The sequence below is a fragment of the Macaca fascicularis genome, chromosome 1 (genome assembly GCF_037993035.2).
Source record: "Macaca fascicularis isolate 582-1 chromosome 1, T2T-MFA8v1.1".
NCBI classification, from domain to species: Eukaryota; Metazoa; Chordata; class Mammalia; order Primates; family Cercopithecidae; genus Macaca; species Macaca fascicularis.
The window spans coordinates 17,811,499-17,828,586 of NC_088375.1; the positions used below are offsets into that span (position 1 = coordinate 17,811,499).

The 17,088-nt window shown below is 41.2% G+C and overlaps 1 protein-coding gene across 2 annotated transcripts in view; it reads right to left on the reverse strand.

Moving 5' to 3' along the window:
* Nucleotides 1–580: 580 nt before the first annotated feature.
* GNPAT (glyceronephosphate O-acyltransferase) overlaps nt 581–17,088 on the reverse strand; it is a 35,124-nt gene continuing 18,616 nt past the window's right edge. For both annotated transcript variants that reach the window (XM_005539784.5, XM_005539785.5), the window contains exons 4-16: nt 15,869–15,998; nt 13,312–13,439; nt 12,945–13,020; nt 12,567–12,718; nt 12,332–12,462; nt 10,850–11,073; nt 7,480–7,722; nt 6,088–6,167; nt 4,743–4,883; nt 3,485–3,584; nt 3,307–3,400; nt 2,607–2,668; nt 581–879 (exon numbers count right to left, since the gene is read on the reverse strand). In XM_005539784.5, the coding sequence (XP_005539841.2) occupies nt 836–879; nt 2,607–2,668; nt 3,307–3,400; nt 3,485–3,584; nt 4,743–4,883; nt 6,088–6,167; nt 7,480–7,722; nt 10,850–11,073; nt 12,332–12,462; nt 12,567–12,718; nt 12,945–13,020; nt 13,312–13,439; nt 15,869–15,998 (1,605 nt within the window). In that variant the 3' untranslated portion in view covers nt 581–835. The remainder of the gene's footprint in view (nt 880–2,606; nt 2,669–3,306; nt 3,401–3,484; nt 3,585–4,742; nt 4,884–6,087; nt 6,168–7,479; nt 7,723–10,849; nt 11,074–12,331; nt 12,463–12,566; nt 12,719–12,944; nt 13,021–13,311; nt 13,440–15,868; nt 15,999–17,088) is intronic.

Consider the following 17,088-nt stretch of genomic DNA (forward strand, 5'->3'; position numbering starts at 1 on the left):
CTCTGTCTTCAATTTTGCTATCTGCGACTCTTGTTCCAGCCATGTTGATTTTTTGGGAGCTCTGGAACCTGCCACAGGACGTCCTGAACACTACTCTCTCGGCACACTGCACTCCACTGTCCCTTCCTCCGTCACTCCAACCCTGCCACTCTAGGGGCTGGCTCCTGCTCAATCCAGTTCTCAGCTTACATGTCACTTCCAGAAGTGGCTACCTGCCAAGGTTTCTGGTGTTTACCTACTTACTCTAAATTTCTCTTCTCTTGATTTCTTACACATATTTATGGCGCATCACATAGCATCTTTTTGTTGCACATGCTTAATTCATTTTTGTTAATTAAGGCCCTTGGGTGGCCAAAATTTAAAGTAAGCTAGCTAATTTATTAAATATCTCTGTCAAATTTGTACTTGTTTGAGGCAACTTTAATTAAAGCAAGCTACAAATAATGTAGAGATGCCCTTTTCAGTATTTTCTTTTACTACCCAGAGCTCTCAGTGATATCAATCTTTCATTCAAAAGTCAAGTAAAAGTTTAATACATACAGTAAGCTGAAAAGTGGTAGTGAAATGAGCTGAGCTTTGCTTTTCCAAACATGTTTCCAAAAGTTTATTTTAAAACACACGCATAGTGTTGGATACAAATGCCTTTTAACCACTGTGGTGGGGAAGAGTAGACTGACTGCTTCCAATGATCATCTCTTCCCTCTGCGTCCACTGTTCTCGGAGTCTCAGGGAGTACGAGAGGATGCTTCTCTTCCTTTACTTCCCTGTTTGTTGTAATGAGTCCTTCGATGACAGTAATTATGTGACCGAATTTTCCATAACTACTTGCCGATTATTAAAGTTTTGCAGCGGCTGGTTTTCCTATTGGTGTCTTACAACCTAAGATGAAAAAAGAGGAGCAGCTCATGAAATGATGCTGATTTTGCCCTTCCTCACACAGCTGTTCCTTGGGCGACTGTCCAGGGGAGGCGCTGGACACTTGTGCAGAGCTTCACAGGCTGGCCAGTACACATGGGGAAGCCAGTCCCCTCCACAAGGAAAGCGTTAGATACTCCAAGAGGGGACGGTATGGCCAGAGCCACAGGGCCAGGGCCAGGAGTTGAACCCCGTCATGTTTTCTGAACTCCAGTCCAGTATGTTCATGCTCACATCACATCTGTTTTCTGTGATTAAGTAATTGATTCCGTCACCCTCACGGGGCGAGGTGTTTGTGGTTGTTGTAGGTATATACACCTCTTCAGACATGATATAAATAGGAGACTGGGATTTCGGCCTACATATTTTTTTCTACAAGGTCTAGTACTTCCGCCTTCCCGATATGCGTCAACTACCCCATTGCCCTTCTACCCTTTTCTTCAACCATTCTCCTTTTCCGTATGCCCCATTCTGATCTGCCACAAATCCCTACAGACATCTATTAAAGCTCTTCCATGCAGGTTTGATGATGTACTGAATTAAGATTAGGTACAAAAACAGTACTTGTAAGATGATCCACTCAACGACATCATGCTATTCAATAGGCAGATTATTTTTTCCAAATGTTAACACCCTCCTTTCTAAAATGGCCCTATCATTGCTAGGAAAAATGTTCTTGACCCCCTCTGACTGTATCTCTGTTTATGTCAACACTCAAGGACTCTTATGTCAAGGAAGACAACACTCAAGGACTCTCTTTGGGCTGGACTATTTCTTTGTCGCTGTTAGGCTCGGATTATTGTGCCAAGGATGTGCTATCAGCTCCTAATTCTGAGTTCAGAAAGTCTACGTGATAGAGACACTGACTCTAATCCCTCACTTGGGAAAGAAGCAATGCCAGACAGACAGTGAGAGCATCAAAGAGTGGAGATGAGGTACTCTCTCTGAGGCAAGGATGTGAAGGGTCTGGGCCTCTGGCTGAGGTCAGTCATGTTAGGGACTGACTCTACTGTGTAAGACTGCTTCTTTTATGCCTGTTGTGATTTGTTAATTTTCTTTGTGCTTTCTCTTTAGCTTGAGAAAATTCTAGACTACATAAGTAATTCCCTGTTTATGTTAGAACTCTACTACTTACTGATCATTTCAATAAAGTATTTGGTGCCACAGTATACTTTCTTACTTTAATTCATCAACAAAATGTGAAAACTTGTATTTTATTAAACTGCACTTACCAAGCATTTCTTCTTTTTTTTTTTTTTTGAGATGGAGTCATGCTCTGTCGCCCAGGCTGGAGTGCAGTGGCCGGATCTCAGCTCACTGCAAGCTCCGCCTCCCGGGTACATGCCATTCTCCTGCCTCAGCCTCCCAAGTAGCTGGGACTACAGGCGCCCGCCACTTCGCCCGGCTAGTTTTTTGTATTTTTTAGTAGAGACGGGGTTTCACCGTGTTAGCCAGGATGGTCTTGATCTCCTGACCTCGTGATCCGCCCGTCTCGGCCTCCCAAAGTGCTGGGATTACAGGCTTGAGCCACCGCGCCCGGCCAGAAAATTCTAGACTACATAAGTAATTCCCTGTTTATGTTAGAACTCTACTACTTACTGATCATTTCAATAAAGTATTTGGTGCCACAGTATACTTTCTTAATTCATCAACAAAATGTGAAAACTTGTATTTTATTAAACTGCACTTACCAAGCATTTCTTCTAATTTGGTTGTGGCAGGTTCATTCACATTAAATATACAGTTATTATTTCTAGGAGAAAATAACAAGCTTTATTATTACATAAACTCTGGGGAAAAGAAAACTTTTATATTTTGTTCCTGACGGTAGCTATTGTAAGACTACTTTTCAATTGACTTCCTCAAGGCCGGTCCTAAGTAGTCCAAAGGCCTCGGGCTCCTGTCCCACTTCCTGGCTTCTTGCTTCATTCTTCTGACCACATAAGAGACATGACTGTCAGAGTTTACATATTAAGCTTTATCACTGTTAAATTCAACCACTTAGAAGAACATATATCTATATGCTTACACATACATATACGTGTATCTATATATGTATTATATATTTATGTGTGTCTATGTGTATATACACTCATATGCCCACTACACTCCCGAAAATCTTTCTTGTAATTATAAATTTCAACATAAAGTAAAAGCAAAAATATTGGCCTAAAGTTCTTTCTTTCTTTCTTTGCTTCAGTTGCATTTCTATTCATAACCACATACAATTTTCCGGGTAACCTGTACTGAATTAACTAATTAGAGGAAGGATAAGGAAAGTGTAATATAACGTTTCCTGGATCATCTATTTCTACATCTCTGGATTTTTAGCTCAAATGTGATTGGTTTCCTTGTTGTTTGAGCACTCATGGAATCTTGTACAGTACTTACATCTTCTTCTTCTCCACTACTCCGAGCCTCACACAAGCTGCTAAGGCATTTTTCTGCACATCGGAAGATAATACATCATAACACTGAGAGGTACCTGAAATCAGGGGTGAGGAATAGTTAGTTGACCAGTTTTTATTCTCAACTAAAAGAAATCAGCACCCACAGAACAGTGACCGACCTTGATCGAGAAGCTGACTTGTGAATTTTCTGACTGCGGCCAAGTACTGTTCCTCACTGAAGTGGTCCTCTTCTTCACTCAAAAGGTACTTGCAAATTATCTGATTTTTTAAGAGGAAGGATGAGGGGAACAGAACGAGAAAAAGGATAGCCAAATTCAACAGAATAGTAAATAACTTTACATTGCCCCTCTTAAGAGAAAGACGTATCACAGCAGAGCAGCATAAAGACCCTCTAAGGAATGAGCACAGAAAAATCAAAGAATTTTTAGGACATCTCCTTTGAGTTTACATTACATTTTACAATTAGAAAAAGGTTTAAAATAATAATGACATTTATTAAAGTATAATTTCTCACTTCAAGGGGTACAAGTTAATTACCATCAGCTTCACATCTCTTATGCTACTTGGGAAGAGAGGGGTCAGATTTTAATAACTTTGCTTTTTTTCTCTAAATACACCTAACAAAGTACCATACCCTAAAATACTTGATTTCTACTGTAGAAAGGTGATTAAGGGTAGAATTAGCATTTATCAAATGCTCAGTAAGTGCCAGACTTTGTGCAAGGAGGCTGAATGAGTTATTTCACGGACCACAAGCACCAGGAAGTGGGTCCAGGTACCCAGAGCTAGTGCATGTATTATATAAACAGACCCGAGTCACAGCATCCTCTTCTCTCAAACATGTGGAAGTCCTTCCTACAGTTTATGTTTCAGACTTTCTCGCCTGCTGAGTCCTGGCACAATTCCTGCTGGGCAACATACCATCCCCTCTCTAACTACTTCCAAGAGCTCTGACAAACGCTTTCAGAACTTGCACTTGAACTTTTTCTTTCCAACATAAACATCTGGTAATCTGTAACTGACTTTATGTATCACTCAAGTCTTGCCTTTACTGAGTGCCTGGTATATATCAAATCTCGAGGTTACATATTGACTGACATGAAGACCTCATTAAGACATGAGACACAGTATGACAGATGATGCTTGGGTGTAACTGTGGTCCTGTGAATGCTGTGCTCATGGCATCACTAAGCTGTTGTCCTCTTGGGTCTGTAATGAACCAAGCTTCCTCCTGAATGCAGGGAGCAAGGTCTCACTGGTGAGGTGAAATCACTGATCGTATTAATCACTCTCTCTCCTTCTTCCATTTGCCTGAGGAAGATACCTGCCCTTCAGACTGGAAATAAGCACAGGGTGAGAATGTCTTATTATATTTGATACGGGGGGCATGAAGGAGAACTTGCCAAATTTACGTACCTGATAGCTTTCCACAAAAGGTTTAAAGAGTCCTATTAAAAATTCTAACACAGTATTTCCTTTCTCTGTAACTAGGATGTCTTTCGTAGTCACTTGTATGGCTTCACTTTTACAAAGCAGGTAACAGCCTTCTTCAAAGTCCTAGAGGTGAAGAGGAAGCCATAGTGCTCATTGAGGGTAATGGGTATAGTGCCCAGCTCAATACATGTACCCCCTCATCTAGGTTAATGGGTACACCGCCTGTCTCAATATATGCAGCCACATGCCCTCAGACAACAGAATATCAGCTATTTCCCCAACTTCCAGAACAATTCTGTTGTGAGATAGTAGCCAGAGAAGCACTGTTCTACATTCAAAATGTTTTCAAACACACAACATTTCTGAGCCTTACAAATCACAACCTGGGTGATGGATTTTCTTTCACTTTACAGAACCACTACTTAATTTAAATAGGAAATACATACAGCAAGTCCTAAAAATACTTAGAATTATGCTATGGTTAAAATTTCCAGCACTCCTATTTCACTCCCTACAGAATCAAACCTCTTATCCTTAAAGCACACAAAAACCTAACATGCCTCTTATCTACTCCGTCACTTCCCACTTCAACCAAGCAGCAGTCCAGTTCTGCGAGCCTGATGACTCCTCAGCTGTCTAGACCAGGCAGGACCACCACTAGCTACTTTCAAAGTAAAAGGCACTTGCCTGGGTGACTCATTCTAACAACTTGCTAACAGGAAAATGAGTGCAGATTTTGTTTTGTTTTTGAGACGAAGTCTTGCTCTGTCGCCAGGCTGGAGTGCAGTGGCACAATCTCGGCTCATAGCAACCTCTACCTTCCAGGTTCAAGTGATTCTCCTGCCTCAGCCTCCTGAGTAGCTGGGATTACAGGCACCCACCACCACACCCAGTTAATTTTTGTATTTTTAGGTAGAGATGGGGTTTCACCATGTTGGCCAGGATGGTCTCGATCTCTTGACCTCGTGATCCGCCCGCCTCGGCCTCCCAAAGTGCTGGGATTCCAGGCGTGAGCCACCGCGCCCGGCTGTGTGCTGATTTTTAAACGTTTACTAAAATAAAGTTAGTTTAGTTGCAACGGCCACACTGATAGTTCAAAGAATGACTCTCCTCTCATGAGATAATCCCTAAGTTATTAACTAAACTTGACCAAGAATCAAACTAGAGTCTGCTGAACTGTGAGCGCCCCAGTTTCTCTTGAAGTCTGCCCCACCTTTGCCTTGAAGAAAGGGATGGCACACTGCCTGAGACATATCTGTGAATTCACCCCTAACATTTCTAGAACTCACACTGCAAATACACTTGCTCTTTGTTGTAAGCACTTTACCTTTAGTGTGTTTCCTGGAAGGAAGATGAACTCATCTGCAAAAACATCACGTAGGAAGCGAAAGCAACTGTAGACATCCTCTGGAAATAAATTTATTATGTAAAATTACAACATTGCCCTTTCAACTTTAAGGGAGTACCAGGAAGTCCTCACTATCACAAAATGTATTTCAAAGGCATATTTTATTCATGTAACAGGGACAAGAATTAAGTCCCCTGAGGGAAGCTAAATTAAACCCAAATCTTATCTACAGAGCGAACTACGGTCTAGCATAGTTTGTTCTTTTTGTTTTTTTGTTTTTTGAGATGGAGTCTCGCTCTGTCACCCAGGCTGGAGTGCAATGGTGCGATGTGGGCTCACTGCAACCTCCGTCTCCCGGGGTCAAGCGAATTCTCCAGCCTCAGCTTCCCAAGTAGCTGGGATTACAGGTGCCCGCCGCCACGCCCAGCTAATTTTTGTATTTTAATAGAGACAGGGTTTCACCATGTTGGTCAGGCTGGACTCAAAGTCCTGATATTGTGATCTTCCTACCTTGGCCTACCAAAGTGCTGGGATTACAGGCACAAGCCATTGTGTCAGGCCCTAGCATAGTTTTTAAATGATTGAATATAATCTACAACCAGTAGAAACTCAGTAAGACATCACAGTCCTTAGAGTCCAGGACACTTCATTTTTCCCTACCCCATGGCTCCCTAGTAGGGAAGGAAAGGTACTGATTTCTTAATTTCCCTTTATATTCGTATTTCCTGGTATCTTTACTGTATCTATAGCACTTTTCCTTAGAATCACTGTGGAGCTTTGAAAAGCCAAAACCAAAACCAAACACCAATGGCTGGCCCATACCCCAGGTCAACTGAAGAAATGGGGTGGGGACCACTCCCCTCGTAATTCTAACATGGGGCCTTGACAGAACGCCCTGGCCTTGACTACAGGCTCCTGTGAACATGACCTGTGCTGTACTCATTTTTACACTCCTAATGCAATTAGAATGAGACCGTGCATCTCGTGAGTACTCATCTACTGCTGACTGCTCACCTGCCTACCTGCCTTTGCTGGATCAGGGAGCTGGCACAGCAGAAACAGTGCTGCACACCAGGAAGTAGAGAACTGTACTCAAATGCCAGATCCTTCTCTCAGTAATTATGAAACTTTCTAGGCCTCATTTTCCATATTTATAAAAGGAAAGGTTTAGATTATTTCCAGGTCCTCCCAATTCCAAAATTCTAAGCAGATGAACAAGTATTTGGGGAACAAAGCTAACTTTTTCTCAGTGATACGCCTGCTCTTCACTGGGGTGAGGCTGAACATTACAAGGCTTCAAATGTTGCTCCCTAAATGGAATGGAATGGTCAGACCTCTTCTAAAACTCAAGATTGCATTCCTGAAAATTACCTTTCCTGAACCCTGGTGTCATCTGCAATGCCATTGCTACTAAGGATGGACGGACAAAAATGTTGAGCAGCTGGTTCCTATAAGCTGAGCACATGAGGAGAGTGATGTGCTGGAAAATAAGTCCATCGACCACTTCTGAGTCTCCGGAGTCCACTTTCAGAATCACCTGGTCTCTGACAAGGCTGGCGATGTTGGAATGCAGAAGAATGCTGGCCTGGACAACTTCTTCAGCAGGTTCATTATCTACACACAAAGACAATTCATTCAAACAACAAGGGAGTCTTGGGCCTAGTGGGCATTAACGTTATTAACAGTAACGTGACAGATGCTCATTTTCAAGTGACAGCTTTTAGTGTCTACCAATTATGGTAATGATACCAAATGTGAAGAAAATTTTAAAAGTACTATTTCATAAATAAATTCTTTCTCTCTAAGGACATGTAACATACTTTCTTACCCCAAATTTGTCAGCCATTCTCAAGGCACATCAGTTTCTACTCTGAAAATGAACACCACTTCTGTGTACTTCAGGAACCAAGGGAATCTAAAGTTTTGTAACAGCAAGTTACGTAACTGGAAAGTCACATGCATGGGAATGTAAGAAGACTAAGACAAAAAGGCCCATGATTAGTGTACGAATACATTACAACATACAACACACACACACACACACACACACACACCCTTTGCTTAGACCTATACCAAGATGGTAAAAATATCAGTTTGCAGTTTTTCCCAAATCAAAGATAACTAAAGAGGCAGATCCATGGCAGTTCTTGGTAGCTTATCACCTGACATACTGGCCTGCAGACAGCTGCCAGGCAGGTAGAATTACAGAAGCATAATGAAGAGATGGTGATATTTAACAAATATTCTCAGCACGGAAAATTATTCTACGGTTAACCTGAGCCAAAGAGCTGGCTGGCAGTGGCACACTGCTCAAGTTTGGTGGCAAGTTCTGCTACTGCTTCAAGGCAGGGACAAGTGAGAGGTATGGCTTCCTCCTGGACTTGATCACATTCATTCTTGACCAACTTGCCTTGTCTCAGCTTGCTCAACTGAATAATATTTTATGTGAAATGATCATAAAAAGCTTGAGATATGCACATGCTTAGGCATGTGGGGTAATCTGCATAAAAAAAGAAAAAAGCAGGCCGGGCGCAGTGGCTCAAGCCTGTAATCCCAGCACTTTGGGAGGCCGAGGCGGGCGGATCACAAGGTCAGGAGATCGAGACCACAGTGAAACCCCGTCTCTACTAAAAATACAAAAAATTAGCCGGGCGCGGTGGCGGGCGCCTGTAGTCCCAGCTACTCAGGAGGCTGAGGCAGGAGAATGGCGGGAACCCGGGAGGCGGAGCTTGCAGTGAGCGGAGATTGCGCCACTGCACTCCAGCCTGGGCAACAGCGTGAGACTCCGTCTCAAAAAAAAAAAAAAAGAAAAAAGCAACAGAACTGTAGTGATACTGAACAGACACTCTTAACTATGGATCAGTCATGGCATTTATCCCATTTTGAAAAAGCAAAACACTTTAGAAAACAAGTACCTATGTTTTCATATGTTCCTGGGCCAAACAATGATGGGTTTGAGCCCTTTCAGCTATTTCTCATGACACCCAACACTTGCTACCTTGTATCATAATCAACACGTCCTTTGCCTCCTACCAGACCGTCATAGCACTGAGAACAGATGTCTGATTTGTCTCTCTCTTGGTGACTGGCATTTTTGTCAGTAAATCCTCCTCATCTCTTGGCTGTGGCCTGCGTGCTTCTACTGCTGTGGCTCAGGCATCCTGCAGAAATCTCACTGGGACAGAGCAGCCTCCTAACTTGTTTCTCTACCTCCAGTCTTCTGGTGGTGGATGGTGGGGAGGGGGCGGGGAGGTCCATCTTTATTTTCCATCTACCCCTCATCCCCCATCTGGGCCAACATTTTAACATCACTGATGAATCCCTGGGGCCCAAGCCTGCCATCTTGCATTCCTCATCCCTGCCTTGGCTAGGCTCCTCTCCTGGTCTTCCTGAAGGGTTCAAAAGTCACTTCTGTGAAATCTTCCTGAGTATGGTCCCTTTCCTCTGCACAACTCTTAGGAACCCTCTGCAGCGCGCACATCACTCCTTGTCTCTGTTCACTGAACCCTCACAACTTGTTTACACACGACCCACCCACCCTGCCCTCTGCAACCCAGGGGAACCTCCAGGATGGGGATGGCATCTTGTTCATTTTCATATCCCTGGTAGCACCCAGCACAGATGAGGTATTCAGCATTGGGTTGATCAAAGAATACTAGGTACTCGACTTCAAATAATTGTCTGGTCTTAAAAAAACACATTTCCAACTGTAGTCTGTATTTTTTTTTTTTTTTTTTTTTGGTGACATGGAGTCTCACTCTGTCGCCCAGGCTGGAGTGCAGTGGCGCGATCTTGGCTCACTGCAAGCTCTGCCTCCAGGTTCAAGCAGTTTTCCTGCCTCAGCCTCCCGAGTAGCTGGGATTACAGGCGTGCACCACCACGCCCAGCTAATTTTTGTATTTTTAGTAGAGATGGAGCTTCACCATGTTGGTCAGGCTGGTCTAGAACTCCTGACCTTGTGATCCGCCTGCCTAAACCTCCCAAAGTGCTGGGATTACAGGCATGAGCCACCACGCCCGGCCTTTTTTTTTTTTTTTTTTTTTAGAGATGGGGTCTCACTGTGTTACTGAGGCTGGTCTCAAACTCCTGGGCTCAAGTGATCCTCCCACCTCAGCCTCCCAAGTAGCTGGGATTATAGGTGTGTGCCGCCATGTCTGGCTAGGATTCACGACTTTATTTTCCACTGTGCTAGGTGCCAAGGAAATGGTATTCTAGTCCTCAAGATATTTAGAGTCTTATAGTGGGAAATGACATGTAAACAATTATTCTCAAATAATCAATGTGCTGTGTTCACTGTGTCCTTTAGTGATAGAAACAGATCTGGTGTCCTTTCTCTTTTTTGAGACGGAGTCTCACTCTGTCACCCAGGTTGGAGTGCAGTGGCACGATCTCGGCTCACTGCAAGCTCCACCTCCTGGGTTCACACCACTCTCCTGCCTCAGCCTCCCAAGTAGCTGTGACTACAGGTGCCCGCCAGCCCGCCCAGCTAATTTTTTCTATTTTTTTAGTACAGCTGGGGTTTCACCGTGTTAGCCAGGATGGTCTCAATCTCCCAACCTCGTGATCCACCCGCCTCAGCCTCCCAAAGTGCTGGGGTTACAGGTGTGAACCACTGCACCTGGCCTGTCCTTTATTTTTCTGAGCAATCCTTTGCTCAAGTCCTCTATAGATTTTTCAGGTCCAGGTTATAACTCTTCCAAATTAAGCAAGCATTCTCAACACATATGTCCTACCTACATACCGGGCCAAATGAGAAACCCTCCAAATGCCTGGGTTAAGCCTTTTAGCCATAAAGTCTTTTCCACCAGAGCATCAAAGTCCATGGATGGCCGGTTCTGAAGCAGAACAGCAACTATTAGGGTCCAGGGGCTCAAAACCATGTTTTCAACTTGCAGAAGCTCCATTTTGTAGGCAACTTCAGTGACAAAGGCATGCATGTCCTCAGACTGTTTCTGAGGAATGTATCTAAAAGGAAGAGCACAGAGCAACAAATTACAGTTCTGCTACTTAGACAAATGGGGATGGAAAAAGACTGACCTTTTAGAAGGCTTCTCATACTTTTTGCCAACTGAATTCTCTCAGGTCAGGTGCAGACAGTATTCCTTTGCTTTACTATGGTGTAATCTGACCATACATTTCTGGAATATGCTCTTGAGAGGTGGTAAAAATACTGAAGGGGTCCAGGGTCCTATTAGTCCTGGTTCTAGGGAAACAACTTTTGTTGCTTCCTAAATAGGATACATCATTTCTCTGAGAATGGATACCTGCCCCAGTAGACTGAATTACTGTCTTTTCAGAATCTGTAGTGCACTGAACGTATCTCCATTGTGGAACACACTTATCAGATTATATAATAACTATTTTATACTGAATGGGCGCCATTCAGTTTGTCTGACTTCATGCATGGATTACCACACTTTGAACAGTACGATAAGGCCTACACAGAGCTGGCTGGAGCAGAGACACACACGACCTAAAAATTGCCACACAGGTGGCTTAATGAGAAAGATGCAGCCAGTAAGGGTGCCTTGTACTAGGTAATAACTTGTCAACCCAATTTGAGATCTAAAGAGAGAAAGCCTGTGGCAGGAAAAAAACTAACATAAGCTTCTGTGATGACTAATGTAGCTGCTGGGAAACTGCTGAAGCTACAGATAAGTTGCAAATGATGTTGCAAGCACATGAGGCCTGGAGGGGCAGATGGTTTGTCTCCCTTACTTGTCCAGGTATATTTCTCTTAATTAAGAAAACTCATATGTATATCTGTGTTCTATATCCTGAAAGAACCTAATATATTTTCTTGCCCATAAAACTATAACCTTCTTGAGACTAAGGACTCACTCCCATTCATTACCATTATGCAATCCTTTCTAGGGTCAAAAATAATAGTGCATACTTTGGGTAGCCTAGCAATAGTGCTCAACAATTCCTGCACATATCCTTGTTAATAGTGGCATTATTTCTTACCACTTTAGTTCCCCTGAGAAACATGATCATGGTCTGATTTTGCATATTTGACATACATATCTTACAGCTCATCACTTTTTTGGGACAAACACTAATTCTTTGTTAATTGAAGGTTTCCACTGATGAAACAGCATTTCTGATCATTTTCTCTGTGATCTTAAGTAAACCAAGAGAAGTGGTCAACTCCAGAATCGCAACTCACACCTTTGGATTTTAATCCTCATTTCTAAGACAGTTGTTAAAACACAGGTCACACCTTGGAACCAAGTTATATGAGCTCCGACTCATCCTCCCAGCTGCCAAAGATCGAAGTGACACAGGATCTCCAAAGTACACATGGATGCTTCCAAAATTTTCAGAGAGAATCCTTCTGGCTTTCAACAACCCCTAATAATACAGGGGAAAACAAAACGAAAAGTGGTAAATTTAGAAATTAGTTGATGTGTCAGTCAGCACATTCTCTCAATTAGGCTAAAATCAAGCTCACGTACAGTTGTCGATTCTTTTGGTTTAGGAACCCCTAGAAGTTCATACACATAAAGAGTTTCTTCCAAGATCTTATCATAACTGATACTAATTGGGACAAGGTAGGTATCAAAAACTTCTCTTTTAAAAAATGGCTCCATCACAATATTCAGAAGACCTGCAAAACACAGGGAGAAATGCTTCATCAACATATTGAAGAGCAGAGCAAACATGGGCACATAAACAGAAAATACTAAAAGCATACATTATACACTAACCCCGTAAATATCAACAGTTACACATTTACACTTGAAAAGAATATCTTGTTAAATAAAGTGTCGAGTTGTATGTAGCAGCTGATGTCTTTGGGTTTGTATTTTTCCTTTTAATCTGTAGTGACCTACCAAATTTAGGAGTCAATGTCTTGGCAGAGCGGCTTCTTGTCCCTTCGAGGAAAAATTCAACAGGAGCATAACCATTCTTTAAAGAGAAAACAAACAAAACACAAAACCCGTTGCCTACTCTCAAAATGATAAATGCTTCTTTTGATTCCTTTTCCCAAGCTCCCTCCCAAGCTTCCTGAACAAACACAGCTTACAGTGAAAATTAAACAAGAGAGTCATACAGATTAAACCAACTGCTGCGGTAATGAACAGTTCTTGAGGGAAAGCGAAATAGCTAAGTGTTCTATTCAGAAGTTAAGAGTTTAAATGAGCAAACATCAGTGAAGAAAATATGGCTGAAGAGTACTTGGGAATTCTTTGCATTTACCCGTAACATAGTTTTTACGTATTCAGAGAACACAGCCCAGTAGAGTTTATTGCCACCAAAAGTACGCCGCATGAAAAAGGCACCCGACATTCGTAGCAGCTCACCAACCATTTTCATTCCCAGGAAGTCTAAAAAAGAGGGGATAATATTTATTTGCAGATCTTGATCTTGAAATCGTCTATAAAGATCTAAACTTAAACATTCTTATTTTTCATTTCTGTTTTATTGTTTTATTTTATGAGACAGGGTCTTGCTATGCTGGCCAGGCTGGTCGCAAACTTCCTGGCCTCAAGTAGTCCTCCTGCCTCGGCCTCCCAAAGTACTGGGATTATAGGCATAAGCCACTGTGCCTGGCCTAAACTCAAACATTATTAAGAAAGATTTCATAAATGTAAGATACCCCTATGATATTATTATACTCTGACATTAAAAAGCATAAGAGATATCTAATAGAATTATAGAAAAGAGGGGATTCTGTGGGGCAGGTATTCACTGGGAGGTTACCTTTCGCTTCTCCATACACCACTCCATTTACAAGTAGGTCAGCTAGAAACCACGGGCAACAGCAGAGCAACATCACAATGACATGATGTCAATTTCTTTAGTCAGTCATGCTGCTGAGCCTGACAACAGACCAATCTGTGCCCTACATGCTCTGGACAGCCAGGCCAAACCAGCTCTCATCTTTTTCCTATCAGGTAAAAATATCAACTTACTTTTGTTGGAAGAGATTAAACAAGGCAAATCTTGTAAGAAAGGAAGATTGCTACCAGCAGTTTTAAAATAGTCTTTCTCTTCGTTTCCCTTAATTTTCAAATAACTTCCTCACAAGTTTGTTCAGATGAAAATGCTTTTAAACTGCTTAAGTTCTTGGCAGTTTTAACCTTACCATTCACTGCATTTATTAACAAAGGTGTATACTTGAATCCCGGCTTTCCTGGCTACCCTAAAAGGGAGTGGATAAACAACTTATATGCCTTGGCAATCCTACTTTTAGGAATTGATCTTACAGGAATAAAAGCACTAATATAAAAATATATTATGACATTGTTTATAACAGCAAAACTACTGAATTATGAAATATCCACATTGCTGAATATTATACAGCTATTAAAATTAATGTTAGACATGAAGTTAGACCCTTAACTTATACCGTATACAAAAATTAACTCAAAAAAACCAAAGACCTTAATTTAAGACCTGAAACCATAAAACTCTTAGGAGAAAACATAAGGGAAAAGCTTCATGATCTTGGATTTGGCAATGATTTCTTGGATCTGATACCAAAAGCACCGGGAACCAAAGAAACAAATAGATCAATTAGACTATATCAAAACTAAAAACTTCCATGCATCAAATAACACAATCAACAGAGTGAAAAGGTAACCCATGAAATGGAAGACAATATTTGCAAATCATCTGTCTGATAAGGGTAAATATCCAGGATGTAGAAACAATTCCTACAACTCAACTAAAAAACCCGCAAACAACCTAATTAAAAAATAGGCAAAGGACTTGAATAGACATTTCCCCAAAGATATACAAATGGCCAATAAGCACACGAAAAAGACACTCAGCATCACTAATCATTAGGGAAATGCAAATCAAAACTACAATGAGATACCACTTTACACTCATTAAAATTATTATAAAATATATCAGAAAATAACAGGTGTTGGCAAGGATGTAGAAAAACTGGAACTCTTGTGCACTGTTGGTGGGAATGTAAAACGGTGCAGCTGCTACGGAAGACAGTATGGTGGTTCCTCAAAAAATGAAAAAAATTACCACAAGACACAGCAATTCTATATATACCATTTTTGGTATATATGTAAAAAAATGGAGAGCAGGGTCTTGAGCAGATGCGTTTCCAACTTCAAAAAGGAAGGAAATTCTGACACGGATGAACCTTGAGGGCATTCTGTTAAGTGAAATATGCCAGTCACGAAAGGACAAGTACTGTATGATTTCACATCTATCAAATATCTAGAGTAGTTAAGTTCATAGAGACAGAAAGTAGAATGCTGATTGCCCAGAGTCAGGCGGAGGGTAGAATGGGAAGTGTGTTTAATGGGTACCATTTCAGTTTTGCAAGATGAAAAGTTCTGGAGATGGAAGGTGTTGATAGCTGCATAACAATGTAAATGTACTTAATGCCACTGAACTGTATTTTTGAAGATGACTTAGATGGTAAATTTGATATTATATGTATTTTATCACAATTAAACTTAAAAAAGTTAGATCTATTTATTGCCTAGAGAGGTAGCCATTAATATATTACCAAATAAAAAAAGCAAAAGGCAGGTAATACCTGTAAGTAGTACAGTCTCATTTGTAAAGCCTACACTAAAGAACCCTGTGTGCATGAACTGCAGATGTCTGTTCAGGCACAGTGAAGCACAGGACGAAGGACATAACTCAAGTTGTTCGGTGCTAGGACTGGAAGAAGGGAGGAGAGGCTATTTTCATCATCATCTTCAAATACCTCAGTACTGCTAGAATATGCCAGTGAACTTTTTAATTTTTACAGTTAAAAAAATAGAAAAACAATACATACCCATTCCTGCTGCTATAACTGGCACAGGCAAATCATAGTTGTATAGAATAAAAGACAACATCAGGAAGTCAATGTAACTTCGATGACTAGGTAGCAGAACAACAGGATGCTCCTGGATGGCTCTTTGTAGCTTGAAAGTAAATGTTACATTTTGAATAACTTCAGTTGTCATGTTATCAAATCACATCTCAAATCAGCAAACGGAAGAATAAGTCTATGTAGAGAGGGAATACCCATCCTCTTTTTCTGCCTTCCTACCATACACATAAACGATTTGCTCTGATAAGGTAAAAGTACTGTTTCTAGTTAAACAATTTCACATAACGCAAGAATATTAAAAATGTAAATTTTTATGGGTCAGAATAATGGTAACAGTGATGATCGTTAACACATATTAGTTGGGCACTATATTAGCATCATTTTATATACAGTTATTTTATGTGCTGTGTCTAATACCACATAATTAACAAGGTCTAAGCCTTAGCTTCCTTGTTTGTAAAATAGTCATGCATCCAATAAATGGTAGAGCTGTGAATGGAACCCAAGTCAGTCTGACTTAAAAAGCCAACTGTTAACCACTGTATTGAATTGGTTGGTTGTAGTATGAGAAAACAAAGCTTCTCTTGGAGAGATTAAAAAAAAAATCTACAAATTCATAGGACAAGGTGAGAAGAATGGTACTTCTCTATGTGCTGGACTCACTGCCAGGGTGAATGGGTGTCATGTGGCTGGGAGGGATAATTTGAGTTTCCAAATATACTCCTCAGGCCATCAACCTCAAGATTCACTGGTATCCATGTGTTATCTGCTTTTTTGAAATCTAAATGTAACAGAGGCCAGGTAATCTGTGATCATCACTTAAGACATGGCTCACCAACACCCTTGGTCCCAAACACTGTAACAGTCTCTGACAGATTCAGGGTATAAGTCAGCAATCTCGAAAACAGTCAGGAGGAAGAAGAAATATTTGACAGGAAAGTAAATGACTGAATTAAAACAAAATATTAAAAGGCATGAGGAGGAAGGCAAGTGAAGTTAAGAGCTTTCCTAGGAGGAAAAAAAAAAAAAAACAAGTAAAAATAATCTCCATAAGGAAAGCTCTTTATGAAATTAGAAAAGTCATCATTTGGCAATCATTAACATAATAACTAATTCTGGTAAAAATCATCAGTGGGTGCAAAAACCAGTGGGGTAAAGTATGATGCAAAACAGGATATTTA